Here is a 25,074-nt window from a genome sequence, read left to right on the forward strand (position 1 = left end):
TATATGCAGTAGATTGATGTTCTTTTTTATATAGAGCTAAATTTTATTCTGAATAGATCATTCGCTGCTTTTCCATCTGTAAATGGCAGAACAACAAAATATGAATTTTTGTCTATATTTATAAGACATAGTGATCTAATATTACAGAAACAATTGTTGTTGTTACGGAAACAATAGTGCAAATGATGGTGAGTGTGATGGCTGGTGGTTGGCAGAATTACTGTTAGAGAGATGGAGACACTGCAAAAAAAAGAGGTCCAAAAGGAGTTAGACAAGGCAAAAAAACTCACTGAAAAATCACTAGATTTAAAAACTGAAGAGACACCAGGTTACCTGACTAGACAGTGTAGTACATATAGTAGGTGGCTGAAAGTTCAAACACCACCAGGTGAGGAGATCTTGATTGCCGATGATTAGCTGCAGCTGGGACATCTAATGGGCTGCAGCCGTGGCTACCAGAGTGATGGCAGACAGGTTAAAACTTGAGTGGGTGTGGTTAACGTTTTAACCAGCAGAATTTCATCTGTGTTTTTACTCCAACTCTGGTGGTGTCTGGTAATAAATACACTCAAAAAAGAGAGTACATTTTACGATTTTTGTGAAAAAATATTTGTAACTCTGACTCCCCAGATTTCCCTGTGAAATCTGAGTAAACTTTAAATGACTTACTTTCTACTTTGAGCAGATTTATAAAGCAGCACTGTTACTTTTACTTGTGTAAATTTTTACTAGAGTAACTGTAGTTGTACCTGAGTATGACAGTCTCATACTTCTTCTACCTCTGGTTAAAGTTAGAAATGGGACTGAGCCCTCAGACAGTGTTGTTTCTGTGTCAACAGAAATTGTACATAAAGAAAATTAATCTTATCTATTTAGACCAAAAGATACCAGAGACCTCAGATATAAATGTGCTATATAGCTACTGTAACTCTGACAGTTGTGTTGTGTAAAACCCCTGCCAAACAAACTAAACCAAGACTACCATGCACTATATAATAGTTTTATTTATTTTTCAGACTTTTCTTATTCTGAGCATGTTATTTAACTGTAGTAAACAAATTTATGAATATCAATCGGCCCTCCCTCTTCAGTGCGGACATATCTTTCTAAATAATTCAACGTGACTTTATATAAACATGTGTAACAGAAGGGCAAAGCGCCGCCTTCCACACCACCTCTAACTGCCCCCTTGTGCTCATGCCTCATTGTAGTAACAGTTAACTCAGATCTCAGGCTCCTATTTGTCCCCGTGGCCCATTATTGGCTGCCGGCCTGGAGCCTCAGATGCACAGGCAACCCTCACTGACCTGATAACATTTATAGTTGTAATGGATTTTTTTATGCCTGTCATTAACTCGCTCAGAGATTGGAGAAAGAAATTGCTTGTACCTTTTTTCTGTGGTATTTCAACTTTTATGGCATTATGTTCAGATATGTCACCTTCCATCATCTCTTTTTAAGGCCTGTCCTGTCGCTGGTTTTGTTTTAAATGAACAGGTCTCTTGTGCAGGACCCTTGGAGTATCTAGGACGGGTAATGAATATTTAATGATGTTGAGTAAAAGCTTTGAAAGATATAATTTCTGTCCAATTATTGGCTCTGTCTGCGGCAGACTGTTAGGGGTGATTTAGTGAGGATACTTGGTAAATGTAGACAGTTTATATGAAGCTGCTCAAAATCTAATCATTTTACAACCTGGCAGTAAAACCCATGCTCACTTTAGGTCATTGGGATTTTTTTATTTATTTTCACAAGTTTGTACAAAATTACTTCAACAGTAGATAAAAATATAGAGTAGAAAAACTTACAAAAAGTTCACAGGAATAGATGATAAACCGTTACAGATAGAGTCCACTCCCATCAGGTCAGCATTTAATTAACAAAAGGAAACTCTGATATACAAACAGAAACACCTCACAGTTTCTTTGTGCTCAGCACCACCTTTAAACCCCTTTAAAAGTTAGCAAAATATTCAATCAGCACTTGTCCCAATGCTTGTAACATCAGAGGGTGTCCTTATTATTAAAGTAAGTCCTGCAGATTAACATAAAGGCACAGAGCTCAAAACTCAAATCTGAGGGCAGCACTCTGCCTGCTTATTGAACATGTACAATAAACCAGCCTGTGTAGTTTGAAGAGATAACATTGGTCCAAATGAAATTATAATTCAAGTAAAGGGGAATGTTTAAGATAACATGATTAAGAGAATTTGGAAAAAATAGAGCTTTTTATTAGGTTTTGGTAGCAGATGACTGTTTTACAGATATAATTCAGTCAAAAGTAGAGGAAAAAGTCCCCCTCTTTCCTTTCATTTCACTTCACATGTTCTCTGTGTTGCCATTCAGAGGATATACCAATATTTAGCCAACAAATATGCCCAAATATGCTTTAACATAGGGCTGCAAGAAGGACAGTTTTCATAAATAACTTACACTATCTACCTACTAGCTCTTCTAGGATTGTATTGCCACAAAACTAAAAAAAGGAACCTGCAGTTGAATCAAATCCTTGAATTTTGTTTCATCTAACCCTGAAATTTCACATACTCCAGTTCTGTAGCATTGATGGTTTTGCTCCAATAGCGCAGGCCCTCATTAGTGGATGCATTTCCCAGAGATGGGTTTTTAAAACACTTTTGTGGCTTTTTATGCCTTGAATCATAGAGGACAGTGGATAGAGTTGGAAACAGGGCTGAGAGAGTGGGGGAGAGACATGCAAGATAGCAGCAACCACAGGTTGGACTTGAACCCGTGTACATTAGGTGCCTTAAACCTCAAGGCCCAATTATTCAGAAAGGATGTGTGGTGTCAAATAAAATCCTGTGGTTTTCCAACTCAAAAGTAACTTTTATTCACTCATGGCATCGTTCTACCTCTATGATCCTCTGACTGTCTGATGACAGGCTTGTGCCACAGGATGAGATATGATGTTGATATAGAGATGAGATCTACTACTGTGAGTCTGTGCTTAGTTATTCGAAACTGACTGGATGCATTGCAGGTACATTGTTCCTGTTTGGGTTGATTTGCTCTACGTGGACTGACACATTTTGCCAGCTTAAAATAGACTCAGGGTGGAGAAGTGCTTCTAGCACACACTGGAGATGGATCAGGGTGAGTGCTGTGGAACTGCAAAGATTGACTAGAAAGACAGCATATTGTTCTGGACTGTGTGATCGCTGCAAGAAGTATTACCTCTGCACTGCACACTCCAGAGCAAATCACTCCCTCTCTAGTCACTCTTTGGGTTTCTGCAGGGCATGCTGTGGTCCGTTTCTGCTCTTTTCTGGTAGCACAATTCCACGGTGTTGAGTCCATTTTCACTGAAGCCTGTTTCCAACATACATCAATCAGCAAAGAGCATATCGACCAAAACAGGAAGACACAGGAGGGAACGCACGAAGTGTCCAGTCAATTTCAAAATAAAACACCAAGACCAGACTGCTGATAATTTATCCAATCAATATTTCAACATTATGTCAAAACAGGAAGTAAAACAGCATAGCAGAAATGGACCCAGTAGCCAAGGGCCCTTGCTGTTGATCAAAGCAAACCCAAAGTGTGGGCAGAACTCTACACAGACAGATGTGGAATTTGGGACCAAGCCAACATTTTAGACTATAAAATGTTAACTACATGTAATGGGGGAAATGGCACAAAAAGCCTGCATTAAGAAGCAGAGACCATCAAACTGGTGTTTGGTGTTTAAAATTGCTGTCAATTAAATGTCATGATAAACTGATGAATCACAGCATCCTACACTTTTACTAATTGCACCGGGTTCATGATGGCACAAGTCAAACCTTCAGTGTGATACAGCCATTCCTGCTACAAAATTAGCTAAAACTTTCCTTTCTGTGTTCAGTTTATCTCTTTCCTTTGGCTCCATTTAATTTGTCTTCTTCTGGCTCTTCTTGCTGGTTGGCTCACTGAACTGGACAACGTTGAAATAGACCAATGTCCCGAAGAAATGCAAAAAAGAAAAAGTAGAGACCAACACAGGAAACAGGTCGGGTAGACGGGGTGGAGGAACCATCGCTACACTAACGAAGCTCAGACCAGCCATGGCTGCAACGCTGATGTAGAACTGAAACAGAAACAGAGGGGCAAGAAGTTAACAAATACAAGCTGAAATTAAATAGCTGTGGGATACTACAGCTACAGGTCGTGACCTCACCAGCCCACATATACGCCTTGCCCAAATTAAAACCAGCCAGGAAAGAGGTGAAAAACTTTCTGTCTAAATCCAAAATTCGGTCACATGTAGATCTCAGTGTTTTCTCATGTTTACAGCAACCCTATTTCAACATATCTAGTGTGTTAAGTCAAAACTCTTTAATTTTCCACCAGGTTTCACTGTTTTCTTTAGACATGTGGTCTGTTATGTTACCATTACTATCATTCAGTTATCACTGGGCTGCATGGTTACATCTCCTGATATACAACCACATCAAGCTTGTTTCTCTTTTCTTCCCAAGTTAGATCAATCTGCTGATGAACAAGTACTTAAAACGAGATTACGTAAACTTTGACTTGGAACAGTTTGTCTGCCTATTATTTATTGAATTGTTTGAGTGCTATTGTTTTCAGACTGCCAAACCTGTTAGGTCAGCCGTAATTTGGTGAAATGCTAATGAAACATGTTGTATCTCTGAATAATTAGTACCTCATTTATTTATAATTCAAACTGAATCAAAACTAAGTTCCTTCAGATGAGTTTATGAATATTGCACATCTTACACTCTGTTTAAACAATGCATGAACCGAGACTTATGCCCAATTCGGGCATTCAGATACACAGTGATTTTTGTGGGCACACCTTAAAGGCCCTGTAAAGTGAAAATAAATCTGTATTTAGGTTTGTCGTATGACAGATCACTGTGTTATGAACCCCCAGGTAAAATTTCAGTCAAATTAAACATCTCCAAATTTCTAAAATCAAGCTTCAAAATCATGAAAAACGAGGCAGTAAAATCTGCTCCAGGATGGTGTGTCTGTTGAATGAGCTGAAGCCACGCCCACTCAAGAGAAATACGATCCCAAATTAAAAAAATGCTACAATCTGAATTGAGGAAAGCACTACTGCTATTAGCCTGTCTCCTGACCTTTTGTTGACATTAGAAGAAGAGACAAAGTCTGTTTTCTGGCCCAAATCTCTGTTATGATGCTTTAAATGATCCATAGACCACTATGGCTGATAGATTTGATAGATTCGGCAACTTTACCTCCCAGTGAACAGAAAAGCAGCATTTACCTGACTGTTAACTTTCAATAAAGGCAGTGACATCAGCTGACAACAGACTGGACTGAGATGAATTGCTGCTTGTAGTTTTAGAGGGGCGGGGTCATTCCCCACTGTGGGCTTGTGACATCACGAGTCAACACATTGGCCCCGCCCACATGAAACCAAGCCAGGAGAGAGGTGAAAAACTTTCTAATAGTCTAAACCTGGAATTCAGTCACATGTAGATCTCAGTGTTTTCACATGCTCACAGCAACCATATTCCAGCTTATCTAGTGTGTTAAAACAGTTTGGATTTCACTTTACAGGGTCTTTAGTGTGTCCTGAAAACAGTTCCACATCTGATCACTCAGACTGCATACAGAAGTGGTCTGGGGTGCCTTCATCTAGACTGGATTGGTCATGTAGACAGAACGTGGTCTGGCACTCAGCTCAGTGATAACAGCTGGTCTTTTGGCTTCCAAATGGCTCTTCATTTGGTACCAGTTTTCCTTTTTTATGTCTTTAAAACAACAAAAATAGGAAAATAAAGTCTTTCAAATGGAGCCAATCCTGTTTATGTCTCTATTTGTCAATTCAATCTAACCAGTTCTTCACAAGATTTATTTTTGCTACATAATATAATACTGTTTCCTTTAAAAGCATGTCTATGAAAACTTGATGGAGAAAAGCTGTTAAAGATGCGCTACCAACCTCTTAGCTTGTGGCTAATTTTCCCCCAACCATCTGTGTTGATTGTGGCTTCACAACACACAAAATGCAGAGATACCAATTCATAGTAAGAGAGCCACGGAGAAGGCTGCCCATAAGGAGGGATAAAGAGGAGAGCTCTCTGGGCCCAGCTAAACTGGAGGCCCACGTAGGTCAGCAAAATCAGGCTCCATTGTTAAAAAGTAGTTTTATTTATTTATACTTTGGTACAATACAGCTTTCTTAAAAGTGTAAACCCTTAAATCAGAATTACCTTCATATTGGTGATGTTAACAATGTCAATGGGCAGACTGAACTGAATGATTAGGAAAGAAATATCAACTTTACAGTTAGGCCATAATAAAGTAGAAGAAACTGAGATAACTTTGATAGAAAATAACCAAAGAATTGTGAAGAGACAAAAATTGGTGAAGTAGCATGAAGAAATGACAAATTGGACAAAAAGTGGCCAAACGATGGCAAAAATAGGTTAAAAAGTAGTAAAAATGTGGCAAAACAGGGCAAAAAGGATAAATAATGGCCCTAAGTGACATCACCCATTGGTTTCTGGAGGGGCTTTTTGAAGGCCAATGATGAAGGGCGCCATATTGGAACTGCTATCACCCCGAAATTTTTTGGTAAATAGAAACATGCAAAAAGGGCGACTGTCACTCCACAAATCATGAAAATGTGTGCACAACTCTTCATCTTAATTTAACTTTTTAGTCAAAAGAAATGAGCTTCAGGGACCAATACTTTATTTCTGCTGTAAAATTTCAAAATGGGCTTAAAACAGGGACTATTGCCGTTTGAAGCTGAGAACTGCATATTTTACACTTCTGCTCTGACTCCATTTTCCAACACTGGATTTTGTCACCTTGTTGCAACAGCTAATGCATGAATCCAGATCATTTCTGGCCAACCTAAGCGATAATGGAAAGAGATTTGTTGTCTTTGTCGCAGTGGTGCTAGAATATTAAAACTTGGAATGTTTTTTACTTTAGAGGCATCAGGATCAGTTTCTTAATTATTAATTATCTTTAAAATGACGGCACCTTTTTAGAGCTTTGAGAGGGATTTGAATTTGTTTACAGAAAAAGCATTTGTGTAAGAATTTAGGTTGTGGAGTTTGACACATATGGGTAAAGGGTCTGACAGAATATTTATCAAAATAATACTTATAAAGCCCAGGATCCAGTATTTTATTTTTTATTTTATTTAACCAGGAGAAAACCTCACTGAGATTAAAAATCTATTTTTCAAGAGTGTCCTGGCCAAGAGACACATTTGATATAGTCCGAAGACCATGTTTTGGACACTGTGGAAATACCCTTATCATCAGATAACTCTGATTGTGGAATCAGTCATTTAAAGCATAGAGTTCTCTTAAAAGAATCACAAGCTTTAGCACCTCAGACTAACGACAAATTGTTAGCTTTCCATCAATTTAAAGTGTAACTACCAGATCAAACAAATGAATGATTTAATTTGAAGAAGCTCTTAGACCACAGAAATTAATGACTGGATGACTTACATTAGATTAATCATTGCAAAGATGCTACAAAAGAAGAGAAAGAAACTGTAAGTATCTCAGTGACTCCAGGTCTCAATACTTATATTTTTTACTCAGTTTCAAACTGAACTGGCAGTAAAATCCTCTGTGTCTACTCAAGCTTTATGACCCAGAGAAAAGTCAGTGAGTAAGATGGAGAAAACACCTAGTACCCACACACGCCTCGCCACCCCAAACCCATGAAACCCTATCGCCATCATCAGGGCCTGCTATTTATGCTGCTTGTGTAAATAAATATATGTAGGCAAACCTGTGTTAATGACACGTGCTATAAAAAGACACCTTCTCTTAATCTCTGACACCCTAGCAGTGCCCCTGTCGCTAAGGGGCCAGCGTTGCAGCCACTTCAGACACTGTGGAAACTTAAATAAGTGATAAATAATTCTTTGCCTGGCAGCGGCTTTCATCCCCGGACAGCTTACACAGCTTACAGCGGCACATGATCTTTATTTATACAGTTGGGTATATCTTCTCACACAGTTGCAATTTAGGTCTAGTGCTACTTTCAAAGTCCGGGCCACCCGGGGGTCCTGAAATCTGCACTGTTCTATTACAAATACACAAGCTGAACATCCTCTGTTCCCTCTTGTAAAAGAGCAGAGATGAACTATTAAACTGTGAAGAAGAAATATCACCAGCTCGTTTATTGCTCATTGGTGAAGGGCTTAAGTAAAGCATACTTAGCAGCTCTTGTGAGAGCAGTTTCATAGTTGTTTTATCTGATGTCTTACAAATATTGTCAAGCATACAGGTGCATTTCAAAAAATTAGAATAGCATGAAAAAGTTAATTTTTTTCCTGTGATTTAATTTAAGAAGTGAAACTTCCATATTCTAAATTCATCATTACAGAGTGAAATATTTCAAGACTTTTTTGTTTTAATCTTGATGATTAGAGCTCACAACAATCAAAAATCCACAACCTCAAAATATTAGAATAACACAAAACACCAGTCAAAAAAGGGATTTATAATACAGAAATGTTGACCCTGTGGAAGATTATGCTCTTTTATGCACTCAGTACTTGGTTGGGGCTCCTTTTGTACAAATTACTGCATCTATGCAGTAAGGCACTGCTGGAGTGTTATGAAGCCCAGATTGCTCTGATAGCAGCCTTCAGCTTGTCTGTATTGTTGAGTCTGGTATTTCTCATCTTCCTCTTGACATTTCCTCAGAGACTCTCAATGGTCTTCAGGTCAGACCAGTTGGCTTGCCAATCAAGCACAGTAATACCAGGGTCAACCAACAAGTTTCTGGTAGTTTTGGCTTCACTGTGGGCAGGTGCCAAGTCCTGCTGGATAAAGGAATCAGTATCTCCATTAAGCTTCTCAGCAGATGGAAACATGAAGGGCTCTAAAATCTCTTGGTAGACGGCTGACAGTGTTGACTCTGGACATGATAAAGCACAGTGGACCAACAACAGTGGATGACATGACACCCCAAACCATCACTGACTGTGGAAACTGAACACACTGGACTTCAAGCACCTTGGATTCTGTGCATCTCCGATCTTTCTTCAGACTCTGGGAACTTGATTTTTCAAATGAAATTTACATTTAGTTTCTGAAGGGAATAAGTTAATTTTTACATGATTTTCTTCTTTGTTTTTTAGATGAAGCTGTACATAGATTTCCATCACTATCTGGCATTGAAGCCTGGAGGACAAAAAATGCTCAGGACAGTAGCAGCTAACATAGAGCACCATCTGGCATTGCAGGGCCGAGCATTTTATTCTCTGACACTTCAAAATAATGTTAACATCATTTGACAACAACAGAAAGACTGAGAAATCCGTTTAGAATTTTTTTCACTTTGGACCATTATACCTGAAACATTCTTGAAATTGCTAAACTCAAAAATGCCAGACTCAGAACTTAGCTTTGTGATGTTTAGGAAACTTTATATCTATAGAAGATCACTGCCATGATGAAAGTCTACCAAAGTATGGGCAGTTTTATGTAGTACAATGTGTTTGTGTCAATAATGCTGCTGTTTGGGATGTGAAAGGGAAAAAAAATCTTATCATCAAAGCAGATAATACAATATTTGATGGCAAGACAAGAGAAAGTCTTTCAAAGCTACTTTCAATTGTGACCTACAGGAACAGCAGAGGGTCTAACAGCATGTATCTACTGTTTGTTCCTCTCTGGGTTTTCTTTCTGAGATGTGGATCCGTAGAAGTATTACTGGGGCTTTTATCCTCATTGATTCCAGTTGAACAACAGCCAGCTTATCTGTCTTGAATAACATAAATGCTTCTGTCTCATCCTGACTTCAGTTTGGTTTGCTTATTTCATGGCCAATTTACTGCTTCAAAAGCTGGTGAAAGTCCCAAAGTTGACTTGTATGGCAGGGGGAAATAAAACCTTGATCAATGCCTGCTGCAGTTCCCTGTTTGGACCACACTTACCTTCCATTGTGTAACAGCCGCCATGTCCATTTTGGAACATGGAAGAACATTGAAGAACAGTAGCTTGCGGTAGGCTTCGAGTCTAAGCTCTTCCTCTGAACAGTGCTCTAGAGCAGAGAGCAGGTAGAGACTGAAGAAGAGGAAGGCCAGTGATGTCACAATATAGGGCGCCAGCAGACCGTCCTTCAGAAGTAGAGGCAGCATACTGCACAGAGGGACAAGGAAAAGAACAAGGGATAAATTTACTGCTTAGACTAAATAAATTAAATGGAAATAGCCACTTTAGCATCACCAGTTTGTTAATTTGCTAGAGAAGCATTGATTTTCAGACTCAGATTCAGACAACAGCTTATTTCTCTTTACATGCAAAGTTGGGTCATGCTTTGCTACTCACTCATTAAATGGAAAATAACCAGAGCATGATGATGGCGATATTTTTATATGTACTCCAAACATTACATCATTAAGTTCAGTATCATGTTTGTTGAGAAAAGGGCAACTGTAAACCACATAGCTTTTTATGCAACAGGCCTGCACACGCAGCCTGTCCCCCGGGGAGAGCTTGCTCTGACATTCATGCCAAGCTTATCTTAGTTTAGCAGAGGGGGCATGGACAAGAACAACAGTTGACTCATAGTAAATCGCACATCACCCCAGCTTGTAAAAACCTATTCACTCACAACAAAATCCCTCATTCTGATTTTTACTCTCACAGAAAAGCTCCATTCAGCACATGAATGTTGAACAATTTGAAATACATACTTCATCAATTTAAAGAGACTGGCTTCATTCTGTCCTCTAGGAATTGCAGTGGTTGAGAATCCATTAAGCCCATTATGCTAACAAAAGATGTATTTTTTTAAATGGCAGTCTAGAGGATGCAGTTAATGTTAAGAGTTCATGATAGACTGTACTGAGAGGCAGCTACAGAATGACCTCCTGTCCCTACACAACGCACACTTAGACAGCAGGCACGCAGACTATGCCATGTAATCCCCAGATATCCTTATACTAAACCACACGCACAACAATTAGTGCTGCCGGAAGAATTTAACAACAGCTGGTGAAAGTTAGACAGAGCATTTGCAGCACTACTTGTCTTTTCCATTCATGGACCTCAGCTCAACTCATATCATAGACCCATTTAGCTTTAGAGGGTTGATGTGTGGGCTGGCTCATTTTATAGATGACAGTGTTTGAACAGGGAAGAATGGGGGAGGAAAGGGAGCAAACATGACAAAAAATGGCTTATTCTAATCATTCAATCTGCAGTTTTGCATCATGCATATCATGCTGTAAGTTATTAACAAAGCATTCTGGGATTGATGTGTGAAACACATCCATCTGGGAAACCTTTAATACTAAGCATTTGGGAAAGGACTGAGGCTTTGAAAAAACTCGGACTGTAAATGGATGTACGTTCTGTGTGTCACATCTTTACAGGCTGATCAGAGCAGCAAAACATGTGATGTAGCCGCGACCGAGGTGCGCGTGTGCAGCTACCGAGGAATAATGCGAACCATGGCGGCTATAGCCATGTCAGTACATGACTTTTGTCATTTATGAAAAGAAAACAACTCACTGCTGTTCTTTGTTCTTCTTTTAATGAAGAAATGTCGTCAAGTTCTGGTAAAACTGGCACTTTAGCAGCATCCACGCTAAGCTCTTCCACCATAATTGCAACAACCTCTTGTTGCTGCTTGCTTACGTCACAACTCCGCCACACCGGAAAGTACTGCCCCTCATTGCTGATTGGTCTTGTCACTTTCTAACCGGGCCCAAATGGTTCAGACAGGAGCTTTGCAAGATGGATTTGCCAGTGAGAAACAAGGAAACAAACAAGGCTAGGTTCCTGCAGGTCCCTAAAAAATCTTAAAATGATTACACTTTAACAGAGACATGTCTGAAAACTTAAGCTAACATCATAAGAATCTCGTATTGTTCGTGTTCGTGGATTTGCTTGTTCACTTGACAATTCACAGCCTTAAGGCAGCATATTATATATAATCAGAAATCATGACTGAAAGCGAGAAGGAAAAGATGCATGCTTAAGGAAATTTGACTTCATGATAAAAGAGGAAAAGGGTTGGTAGGGAAATCTAAAAAGCACCAATGCTACAAGGTGTAAAAATCCTATGATTTTTCTTTTGTGTAGCCTTAAATGGGTCTTTAAATTGTTTTTAGAAAGATTGCAGCAACTCTGCCTGTACTTTTTCAAAAGTATATACAACCAATAATCAAAGGCATACAAGTAACAGCAAAGCTTTAACTGTGGGTCAAGACTGGAAAAGTTTTTATACTCCATTTATCTCTTTTTTCATGGGTATGAATCTAATCAATAAAAAGTATGAGCTCAAGAAATATATAGATGGAGGTCATCAGACATAAAAATATGAAGACACAGCTCTCATCAATGCATTACCTTATATAATCACCAGTAAAAGGTCTTACCTGAAATTTGAGGTCAACAGGAGCCAGATAGCAACCAAGGGAAGGTCACTGAGCAGCAGGCAGGCAGGCCTAAAATTATCAAAGTTCAATTTAATATCTTTCACAATTAGTGCCATTAAATATTATTTCACAGTTTAACAGAGAGCGAGGTCATGTTAGGTCAAAGAAGGATGAAAACTAATATCATGCGTGTATAATGACAGACTAAACGACCGTTTAGTACAACCACATGAATCCATTATTAACAGTTCCTCACAAGACAGCCATAATTGTGATTGAATTTACAACTTCGACTTGAATTTGAGGGTTACATTTGAAGATTATAGCCTTGGAATCGTTGACAGAGAAGTTGAGGTGTTAAAATCATGACTTCATAGCACTTAAGCGTGTGTCTATGTAGAGAAAGCCTGCTGTTAACTAAACCTGGTTTCCTGCGTCATCACTAGCCGCTGCTGCTCATACACTGTGCTCCGAGGTGGGCACTTTCCGCCGGTCCCTGAGCCCATAATTACAGCCAGTGCTCTTTGGCGATCCTGTTACAGCCCAATAATTGATCCTGCGCAAACAACGCCCCGAGCTGCCGCCTGCCATTCTTTCCTAATCCCTGGACATGCATTACTGATTGATTCAGAGGGACAGGTGGGAGATATAACTCAATAGTTAATAAAGCAACAATCTACCCTAATCTAGATTAATAGATGAGCCCAGATCTAGGAACCAAATCCCCCGCTGTCAAATCTATGGTGGACTCCTCTCTCTTACCTACAGCCGTCACAGCCTTATACATATGGAGGTAATAGTAATGAATCTCACACACATGCATTTGTGAAAGCACCTCTTTTACTTTAAATACGACCTGCATGACACATCAGGCTTGTATCTCCTGTGGAAGCTTCTTTTCTGTCTGTGCAGCACATAATATGGTGACAGAGGTGAATAACCTCTCATCTAGCAAGTTTTTACTTTAATAAATTGCTCCTTTAAACTTGGTGAGAGCAGCAGCAGAATAGTGAAACTTAGTGCACACATTTAGAATCTTTTCATTGGGCATAGACTGAGAGATGAGTTGACAAAGAGACAAAATTAAATCTGCACCTGTGAGTTTTTATGACAGCAAGATAAAAGCAGTATTCCACTGCTATTACATCTGATAAACTGCCCAGTAGTGCATTACTGGTATTACTGCCATACTTACAAGGCAGCCAGGAGGATGGACTTCTCATGGACTTGATAAGAGAAGAGGAAAAATGCCAATGATGAATTCATCTGAAAGTGAAATTAAAATTATTAGTATAACTTTTTTTTTGATGTTGTAACTGGATAACGTGCTTTTCATTGAAGACATGAGTTAAAAAAATTTTAAACAAAGGGGAACAAATGCAGTTAGTCATTATTGAATTTATCAAGACAGCGTGATGCAAAGCAATTCTCCAACAATTTAAAGTTATACAATTACTCATATTTGATTTCACCATTAATGCAAACAACGCAGCAATCAAAAATCTGTGCTAACTCAAAAAACACCACAGTAAAAAACATTAGTACTTGCAATTAGTTTATACTTTAATGATAAAGGAAAACAGCAGCTGAAAAAAACAAACATATTTCAGCAAAGTGGCATCCTCTGGCAATTAAATATGAAGCCAGGGAGTGCAAAATACTGCAGTTGTAGTTGCAGAAGCACCAGAGGTCATTCAAACTCCCAATAATAAAATGCTGATTTTTGCAGTAGAAATAAACATGTTTACAGCTCACTTAAAAAATAACAATTCTGGTAAGAATAATTCATATATTTATGCACAAACAGTTAACATGCTTTTTTTTTTAATAGCTTGCCATTTTGGTTTCATGGCGTATCCGAATAAGGCTGATACACCAAATATACAGTGCTTATCAAATTTATTAGACCACCTGTCATATTTGTCTCAGAGACCATCCAGCATCATGAAGTGCTTTTAATGCAGACTCTTTCATTTTCAGTGAGCTCTCCAGGCTTTACCATTTTGAACAGGAATGAGGGATTTCAAACCAAATTCACCCAAATTTGAGCCGGCTCACTGGGCTTCTCTGAGAAGTCAGAAATTAATCAAACATAACATTCAACCACTAAAACTCATTTTTCTGTTCAGGAATGCAAGTAAATAACTATAATTTGACGTATTAATCAAGACATATTAATGTGCTTTACTATTTTTTCAGTTTTTTGTAAATCAGTAAATTAGAAAATTCATGGATAACAATAATAATTATATTTTAGCATTAAAAATATCATTTGGGTTAAAGACCTTCTACATATTGGTGTATTAACCATTGCAGAAACATGAAAAATTATTTTGGTAATTACCAGTGCTGTTAATTTAGGGCAGCTGTGGCATAAACCTTACTTTGGTTAGGGTTAGGGTGGTCTAATAAATTTGTTAAGCACTGTATGTCTGAAAATCTCCTTAATTTTTGACAGCAGCATCCTGACTGGCCTGATTTGATTGGTCAAGACTTTACACAATTGTAATTTTAGGTCGTGAGCTCTTTTCAAACATCAGTTTTGAATAAATAAAATGAAAAGTGAACAGTAGCCTATTTGAATGTATTTTTAAAAAATCATTTAATGTTTTTACTTTTTTTTTTTTTTTTTTACCTTTTTGGGTCTCACCTCTAAGTATCCCATATTTATGACAAAACTAAAACTATCACTTAAACGAATAAAAACTAAACACAAACGAAGCATTTTTTGCAAAATAAAAACTAAACTAACTCACCAGAAGTCAAAATAAAAACTAATCTGAAATTCAAAACAGAAAGTAAAAAATGAAATTAAAAAGAAGAAAAATCGAAAAGTATTATAACCTTGGTTTGATGACTGACTTACACAATTTATGCACAACTATCTCCACCCTTTAAAAGCCAATCAGCTCCAAATCAAGGAAATCTTCCTGTCAGATGCCCCTGATGCCTTGTCATCTACCTCATTCATTGTTCCTCGTCATTTCAGCAGGAATGATGGTGAGGACAATAAGAGCAGGGCAACAGGGGAAAAATGTTGTGCTGCATTGCTTGCATGCTATCAGGATACTACAGTAGAAGTCAATGTAATGTAGCTAATTTATCTGCTGATGCTTGCTCACATCCAGTTAGGGCCTGATGTAAAGGCTCATTTAAGCTCTATGTAGGTACAAGAATAGATTGGTGCATTTTTAAGCATTACTTTAACGTTTGAGTGGACATTGATGAACTAATCCACTAAAGGTCACCATCTCTCATGGAGCAACTTTGACGCTGCTCTGTCCGTCTTACAGACTCAAAGAAGAACGATCCGTCCTCTGCTCAGCCGTGCTCTAGTCGCTTTCGATCTTTGTTCCCAGGTGAGCTAACATCATTGATATGTTTGTAGTTTACAACAGAACACTCACTATTTGGCGATATTTCCTCGGCTAACTCAATTAAGTTCTGTTGTTTTCTTAAATAGTTCTTCTATGCCTTGCTTTGCTACTCTGGGTTGAACTGTTGACTGCATTACTCAACGCTGCCCTAATGATTGGCAGTGGTATTGCAATGTTTGGTCTGTAGCCATAAGCTTTGAGAGAACGGCCAAAAAACAGACAAAAGAATGCAGAGTATGAAAAAGAGCATGAAGTAGTCTTAAGGATATACTGTCCACCATGTTCACCTCTTTCAACAATAATCAGTGAAAGCAGGGAGAATACACATCTTATTTCTCAATGGCATTTACTCCTAAGCTTTGTCATTTTTGGCAGAAATTATTTAGTAGACCTCTCAAAGGGGATGAAGGGACCACCGTTTACAGTGTGTCAACCAGGTTTAGAGTGTAAGATTCAACCAAAAAAGGCCAGGATGAAATTTTCCAGGACGAAAAGTCCATCTAGAACCAGCAGTGGCTTTGGTCAGCATTTCCTGCAACATTTAACACTGAAAAAGTCTTGGGCTGAAATGCATGTTTCTTTCAGCTGCTGTATACCTTCATCACCAAAAGTCAAGTTCAAAGTTTAATACTTTATTGTGAGAGCAGACCTTTTTGTAGCAATTCTATCTACACTTAAATGGTTAAACACATCTCTTTCTAAGGATGTGAATATCTGCTTACTCACCAGGGCCAGTTTAAACTGCCAGAAGGTCGGGTTTGTCAGAAGTTTTATACAGGATGGTAGGACAGCCAGAAGAGTGCAGGCAGCACTGAAAACAAAACAAATCAGATCAACACACATCTGCAGTGTAAAAGTACAAATCAAATATTGTGGGAAAGTGGTGTAACTGTATCAGGAAAAACTAATTTTACAGTAGGAAAGTATTAAATCAACTTTGAGGCTATGTGAGCAATGCATTTTTATATCATTCCAAAGTTAAGAAAGGTTTATGTGAAAACTTCCAAAGACAAACAGCTGAATTTTTAAATCAACTGTCTTGCCAGTCCTTTTGTAATTGTCTTGCATGAAGTCAGTGTGAGCAGATGTGGGAGCACAGCAGGAAATATTCAAGAAATTCCCAGCGATCCATTGGGAGGTGGTGATGACATTTATATCCTGCAAACAGCTCATGACTGGAGACTGGAGACTGAATGACCGGTGTGATCTCTGCTGCCTGTATCTCATTCTTGCTTTTAGTGTTATAGTTTACTGCCTCCGTGGCCCATACTTTGAATTTTTTCTGAATTTGCAGAATTTTTGGGGGGAAATTTTCCAGAGTGCATGTACAAAAACGACTGAAACAACTGTGAATGTTTCCTGCTATTTTTTAGACACTGCCTAAGACCTGTGCTATGTGGGAACCAAACAAAAACTACCCCCCTTCCTAGGGTTAGCAGGCATTATTTTAACCCCTCAATTGTCACCTGCTGAGGGTGGAGGCACCGGAAGAAAGAAACTATTTGTCAGTGTGAATGTGCTGAAAGGTCGGGCAGCGGTTTAGCCTTTGGTATGAGGGTAAAAATGTGTTCGTAGTTCCACACGCAGAGATAGCTCAGCATAATGAAGAGTAAATAAATAGACTTAATAAAGTGGGTATTTAGTCTGTCTAGGCTCTGAGTGGGTAATTCATGTGTCATTTGTAGGGCAGGGTTACATGATCTGGAAAAGACGTGGATAACTCCTCACAGCGGATTCATTCAAAGCAAACAGTAAACCCACACCAGGGCGTTTAGAAATCCACTCCCCACGCCAAAAACACAAGAGCCCGTTTCACTTGTTGAAATGCACCTCAGTCAAAGAGGTCCGAGATGATCCCTGGACTCAACAGTCTGCCAGAAACATGTTCATGCTGCAAACACAGGACTCCTAAAATTAGCATGTCCAGTTATTTAAGCAAACTCCACCATGACAAAGGCACTGCATCCACTTTAAGAGATGTTTGGAGCTCTAATCAAAATAATTCTCTCAATATTTTATACTCTGAAGAAAAGTATTCAGAGAGTATCTGTCCCAGTATAACTACTTTGTCACTCACTTCCTTTAAATCCTTTATTTGATCACGTGATAGAGTCACAACATTTTGTCTCTCTTTCAGCTGAAAGTAGATGCCAAACACCTTAATTGTTGAATTTTTAGGGATTTTTCGACAAAAATGAGCTGGTTCTACCTGTTTTGGGCGTTTATGCACTTCATTTAGATAGGACAGTGGAACGAGTATAAAACTAGTGATAAAAAGTGGGGACAGGAGCCACAGACGGGATAGAGAGCTGGGCCACATGCTTCAAAGACAACAGTCTCTGTACAAGAGGCCACAGACATAACCACCAGGCTACCAGTGCTGCCCTCTTTCATGTTAAGATTTGTTGTTTGGAATTTCAGATTTGGAAAGTCTTGGGGTTTGAACTGGAAAAACTTGAATCGTAACAAGTCTGCTTGTCTAGTTTTCTTAAGAAAAATCTTACTAGATTTATCTTGAGGCATATGCACTTGACCGGTTCAAATAAACATCTTATTTCCAGATATAAAACACAAAAATGAAGACTCAGGCTGCTTGAAGATATCTACCAAAGAAGAGAGTGAATTATATATTTGAGTGTCTTGTACTAAGGTGTGCTTGCTAATTTAGATCTTCAATCTTATTTTATACCATTAAAATAGGCTGGAGTGATTATCAATCTGGCTAATTATCAGGGCTCTTGCACATTGCTGATTTTCTGATTTGACATTGTAATTTACTGACTTTCAGTGAAATTCACTGAATAAAAAGTGTGCAACTTCGGCTCTGCTGCAATGCTTGCCTTTCTCTCTGGCTCTGCTTTCACTCTCCACAGTCTGTCCCTTCCACAACTCTGACTGTCTAGACATTACAAGGGTAATAGCCCGATGATCCCCAAGGTGGGGCCTTTGGACCAGATGGGGTCCTAAAGCTATGACAGGGGGACCTGGCAAGGCTAGATAAAAGCGTTGCACACTGTTTTGCAAGACCAGCAAATAGTGTTGTTCCCAGGCTGATAATTTCAAATCTGACTTGACACAAATTATAAATACGTTTATCTGACTAGTCCAAAGTCAAGAAAGTCCACTCTATAAACCAACTTCCCACTGAAATGATGCAAAGTTGGTTTACAGAGTGTGGCTTTCTTCAGCAGTGCTAGCACCACCGGTCTTCAATCCTCTTTGCAGGCTCACATTAATACTCCTGTGCTGAATATCATCACTCATGGCCTCAGTTACAAGTTTGAGGTTTTTGTTCTATTATTGTGTCATGCATACAGTCTACATGAGCTCACATGACACAGAGAATTTAAACAAACCGGGATCAGATTTCTTTCATTTGAAGTGAGTATGATCTTACATAACCTCTGAAAAGCATTATCCCTATTTTCTAGATCAAATCAGCACTAAATTGTGCTATTCCCATGAGATGCCATAATGGCTATCAGTTCACCACTGTTTACATTGGATTAAAGTTGGAAATGATTGATGATGTCAATGCATGTGTGTAGGATCCATAGCATTTGTGCTAGCATCCTGGCTAACAGTTACTTCATGTCAGAGCCGAAAAGTGTAACAACTGTTTTTGGGTTCTGATGTTAAAATTACTTGTTTGCGGTACTTTTAAACCATTTTTTTTCCATCCATTATTGCTGCATCTTTTTGCCACTTTTAAACCATTTTTGTTTCTTTTTGTAACATTTTGCCTACTTAAACTGCTTTTTGTCATTTTCTGCCAATTTTTGCAACTTTTCGCCCATTATGCGCAACTTTTTTGGAACTTTTACCTAGTTTTATCCCGTTTGCACTCTTTTTACCCATTTCTGCCACTTTTTTTCAGAGCTTTTTCCCCTTTTTACCCATTTCTGTATTTCTGCCATTTTTTGCCCTCTTTTACTGCTTTTTATTCATATTTGCCATTTTTTTGTCACTTTGTACCCTTTTGTCGCACATTGAAGACACTTTTTGCACCTTTTTTTTGCCATGTTACCCCATTGTTGCCACTTCTTGCTCATTTCTGCAACTTCTTTTTAACACTGTTTGCCCATTTTTGCCACATTTTGCCCTTTGCTGCTACTTTTAACCCATTCATGCCCATTTTTTTATTACTATTTTAATTCATTCTTGCCACTTTTCATCCACTTTTTGTCCCTTTTCACAATTGTTCTATTCCCTTCCAAAAAGGTTGTCTCCGTTTTTTTTCTATTTTAATTTCTGGCATCCTGACATTCATGCCCATTATTACTTAGCTATGAAGTCTGGCATTACTTTCCTAATAATTTAGTTCAGTGTGTCCCTCCACATTGTTATCATCACTTATTAAAAGGTGATGTGTACTACATTATAAATAAAAAAATCACTGTTTTTGCTTTTATAAGAGTGGTTATTATTCAGGTCAATAAAATATTATCACAGCCTAACTTTATAATGGACCATGATTATGCTGACCTCCATGGCCCCCCATTTAGCTGGGCCCCAAAAGCTTGCCTATTTATCCCCCCTTATAGGCGGCCTTGCTCATTTTAACTACTTATACTGTGTATCGGCCCAGGAAAAACAAGATATACCTCCACTAAACTACTGATTACCTCCAGTTCAGTATCTCAAATAAAATGTTAATTTGGATATTTTGGATTCATTTGGGTTAAAATAACATTATTGAGCTATTTTTAAGAACAAATACACTTGTTAAATCTGACTATTTCATATTTGTAACAAAGCATACTTTGAAAATGTCACTTTAGGCTCTTGGGAAATGTGATTAGCACTTTAAAAGACAATTTAAATACTGTAAACGGTCGTAAAAAGAGAGAGATCTAATAAATCTGTAACAAACTAGTTTAATTTCTCTTTTATAGCCGCGACTTTCTGTCTAAATGCTCCTCACAAGATGTTTCCTTAAGGGATGATCTTATTTCCACCCCTCTGGATCACTGTCAGACAACTTCTTCTTTCCAGGAAAAAAGGATTGTAAACAGGAGAGAGGGAGGGCAGTCAAAGAAGAAAATTAAGCAGAAAGAGAGAGTGAAGAGAAAGAGGGGTAAATAGTGAGAGCTTGTTAGAGAGAGGATTACCTGAGGTAAATCTGAGTGTCACTGGACAAAATGGATCTGATCTTTATCAGGATGTTCAAGCTGCACCATGTGTTGGCAACCTTATCCTGTTTACACAGAAAGAGAGAGCAAGAGACCACTTGGTTAAATGAGAGATTAGGTTAGACGAAAACATAAAAACAGTTTAGAAGTCAGCAAATAAAAGAATTCTTGATTGAATTTACAAGAGAAAGTGAATTAGCATCTTTATAAGTAATTCTCCACTCAAAGTGCAATAAAACTGCCTGCAGCATTCCAGAGAGACATGTTGTACGTCAGCAGGCCGCCATCATAAATTCACTCTGCTGTCAAAAATAACATGAGACTTATTAGTAAACTTGGGGACACAAGGTCAAGTGTCAAACCAGAGAACTTTCTGCAGAAGCAGCACATGGAGACCAACCACAGTGCTCTGCTGCAAAGAACACGTCAATACGTTACATAATTCTCCCAATGAGGCGCTCTATATTTGTGGTTCTCAACTGGTGGGTCAAGGCCAAAAAGTGGGTCGCAAATGTGTGCATAGAATAAAAAATGGTGGCAAAAAATGTCTCTGATGTACAGAAGCGTTTAATAGACAAATATCCAGCTATTTAATTTTACTCCAACGCCATCATAACAAGTAAATTATGGTTGCTTTCTCAATATTTATCTCATTGTCTTTGCATAACAAACAATATTTGTTTGCTCACTTTGTTGGCTACATTTCGCACAGTCCTTCACAAACTACACAGAAAATTCAATAATAAAATCTTAAGAAAGATCAATCTTATGATGCATGATGATGTTTTATATATTTTATATAATATTTTATTTTATTTGAATAGTGTGCTGCTTGAAGTGCTGCTGTTTGCTTTGCTCTCTTTGTCTCTATGCACCACAACAACTCAAACTACTTGCATGTGTTTTCATATTTGACAATAAACCCAAATCAGTCTCTGATTTTTTCCATTTAGGGCTTTGAATACAAAGCAGAGAACAACTAATATCTAAAATTAACTAATCTAATAAAATACCTGGAAATGGCCAGTTTGCTAAATTATGATTAAACATGTGGTTTCAGTCCTAAAATAAACAGTATTTATTTAAATTCGTGTTTAATTGCATCATGTTGACATCGCTCTCATAAATAACCCATAAAAATCAGATCTTTAATCTTTGTGAATGATGTGGGAGATATATTAGAGCCATAATATCAGCCTAAAAGTACTTGTGGTTTCTAAGAGCTGAGGAGGGCGTTGCTGAGAGATTCAGTTGATTTAAGCGCTTAAGCAGTTGTGCAGGGATCAGATGATATGGAGGCCCAAGCCACGACCGTGCGCCGTGATATTACACGCTGCAGACACAGACGGCCCAGATCAGCTTTATTATTCGGCTGTGAATGGATCCACTGTGTGGCCCTGTCTAGAAAACCTATTTCTGTCCCGCTCTCCCTCTTTTCTCTGGTCTACAGCTGCTCTCTGCACAGCTGTGTGGATCTTAATGGCAGTCAAGTCAGCAGCACCAGACCAGCCTCTGCTGTGTCGTCTCGGCCCGTTTCTCCCTCTCTCTGCTTCAAATAACTGCTGCGGGAACGTTCTTGAAGGCACCACATGAATTAAGAGGAGGGGGGGCGGCTTCTTCACCTATAAGCTAGAGAGGAATTTCACAGGGAGAGGCATTTGGTGCCATTTTTGTGAGCAGGCAGCAACGTGAGACGGCAGAATGCAGCTCAGTGGGTAAACTTACAACTGCTCCCGCCCAGAAGCTGCCACGACCACCAGTCACCCGCCACCCTCCTCCTCTCCTTCCCCTTACCCCAGGACCCCCCTCTCACCCCTGTCCCCTTGTCCATAGCTTCTGCTTACGTGCACAATTTCACAATTAGTTCAGGACGAGCTGCCCCCAGCAGCCTCTGGTGCTGTCGTCACAGGGGAGTATAGTGTCTCTCACACCCTGTGTATTATGTTTGCATCATTCGGATGAACAACTACCGCCGCAGCGCGTGCTGCCATCTGCTCCCCCTGGTAGAATTTTCAATTACTTCTCACATCCGTGACACCTTGTGCTGGGTGCCACCTCGGGTGGGGGGTAGAGGGTTTCAGACATGAGAGCTGCAAAGCTTTTCCTCGGAGCTGTCAGTCACAGAGAAACACACACAGTTACTTTACCTCTGACAGCTTTCAACACATTAATCTAAAGACTTTGAAGTACTCTCTCACAGTAAACTATCTCTTTATTTTTAAATTGATATCACATTACCGTCTCATTTTCTCTCACATGTAATGTCTGACTGACCACAGATTCATATGTGTGAATGCTACGAAACAGACTAGCAAGCAAAAAATAGAAATACATGCTTTAAAAACTTATATGAATGCATTTTTGACAGCAAAGCCATTCAAGTTCAAATATAGATGTATTTGGGATACATTATATTATCAACACAGTAATGGTTTTAGGCAAATATGCCAATGTCTGCTGATACTTCCAGCTGATATATTGGCTGTAAATAGCAGCCGTATGCATGAATAAGTTTGTGAAGTTTTAGGCAGAACCAATAGATCTTTGTCAGCTGAACTCTTTTTCTTTATTTATCCTCATTACATGAACTTTTAACAATTTAATGGGGTGAAATTTGAGGGATGAACTGCATTTTATATGTCAGGACTGATATCGGTATCAGCTAAAATAAAATTGTATTGGCATAATCGTGATTGACCTCAGAATTTCTATGCTTAATCTCAATTCATCTCCTTTCTTGTAGAAATTCCACCATTTGCAGAAAAAGTTTTTGTTTCATATGATTGAGGTCCATAACAAGTGCATTAATTTTTCTCACTGCGATCAATTGCATGCTTTATTGCCCCTTTCAGCTCTAGGGATGAGAATTGACAAGATAATACTTAATCAATTCCCTTATCGATCGCTTCCTGTGAATTCTCTTTTTAGAAAAAGTAGACTATATAGATTTTCGCTGTTCAAAACCAAAATTTAATTGAGTCTCTTTCTCTGTGAACACTGAACAAGATGTATGCCGCCAACGAGTCAGTGACAAGCACACTTCAATTACTAGCTATAATAAACAGTTCTGCTAACTGAAAACGTCAAACATGCTGGAAAAAAAAAACAAAACTCTTTTTTGTTGTCTCTCTGGATCTTCAATCTCTGAACTTGAACTAGAGTGCTGAATTCCTGCCTTGTCCAGTAGGTGGCAGCACAGTAGAAAGCTTTAGAAGGATTAAAATAGACTTTGTTCAGGCAGTACCAAGGCAGCTAAGAGAGCCTTCTGGGGTTCTTTACTTTTGCTCTGTATTAGTTCTTTCTTTTACTGATCAGGACTTTCAAGGACTGAACAACGTATGAGAGCATGAGCATATGTAAGATGTCTAAGAAGCTTATCGCATCCCCTTTTGTCCATTAATATGTACTTCTCCATGCTATAATGCATGTTCAGTATTGATTGTTTTATTATCTAAAAGAATTAGCAACTTGTAAGCAATTATGCTAGGAGTCCAAGATAATATGCTAATGTTTTGATTTTGATCTAATGTTGCTGTGCTATGTCTCGAACTGAAGACCAGATCCCAATGCTAGCGTGATTTTAGCATGCTAATGCTAACTGACTAATGCTAATATATTCCTGCCAGTATGTTTTTATTCTATTTTTTTAATTACAGAGACCCTTTGACTGTTCATTCACAAGTAATTAAAGTTCATCAGAGAAGTATCCCTGTTCAGTGTTACTTTTTGGCCGGAGCCCACTGCCGATGAAGAGCCAGCCTAAGATTTCAGAGTAGCCAATACCATTATACCTCACTGTCTCCAGTAATTCAAATACAATACTATTGCTCAGTTTCTTTAAAAGATAAAACTGTTTCAAGGTATGTGAAAGTAAGGCACTGATGAGGGAATCGTTAAAATTAAATGTAAATGATGTTGATAAATTGAACCACTTGGAACCGGTTCTCATCTTGAACCGGTTTTTTCTATTCCCACGCCTCTTCAGCACATTTTGGTTAAGCCACTGCAGCATCCCCTTGTAGTCACAGCGATCTAAAATAAGCCCATCATGGCTACTTAATGTCTCATTTCACTTTGAAAAAACTCATAGGCTGGGTGCTGGTTTGGATCTTTGTGTAGAGGCTGTAATCCTCGACTCACTGGTCGCAGGATCGATTCCTGGTATCTTCGCTGTCTGCTGCATGTCTTCCCTCTACTCTCTC

General features: G+C 38.7%; 1 protein-coding gene across 2 annotated transcripts in view; it reads right to left on the minus strand.

Annotated features, from left to right (window-relative positions):
• Window positions 1-1,737: 1,737 nt before the first annotated feature.
• The window catches only part of alg6 (ALG6 alpha-1,3-glucosyltransferase), a 37,476-nt gene continuing 14,139 nt past the window's right edge, over window positions 1,738-25,074 (minus strand). For both annotated transcript variants that reach the window (XM_041790670.1, XM_041790671.1), the window contains 6 exons: window positions 20,852-20,937; window positions 16,467-16,551; window positions 13,559-13,629; window positions 12,364-12,432; window positions 9,913-10,117; window positions 1,738-4,086 (listed from right to left, as the gene is read on the minus strand). In XM_041790670.1, the coding sequence (XP_041646604.1) occupies window positions 3,889-4,086; window positions 9,913-10,117; window positions 12,364-12,432; window positions 13,559-13,629; window positions 16,467-16,551; window positions 20,852-20,937 (714 nt within the window). In that variant the 3' untranslated portion in view covers window positions 1,738-3,888. The remainder of the gene's footprint in view (window positions 4,087-9,912; window positions 10,118-12,363; window positions 12,433-13,558; window positions 13,630-16,466; window positions 16,552-20,851; window positions 20,938-25,074) is intronic.

This window comes from Cheilinus undulatus, linkage group 7 (assembly GCF_018320785.1).
Source record: "Cheilinus undulatus linkage group 7, ASM1832078v1, whole genome shotgun sequence".
NCBI lineage: Eukaryota > Metazoa > Chordata > Actinopteri > Labriformes > Labridae > Cheilinus > Cheilinus undulatus.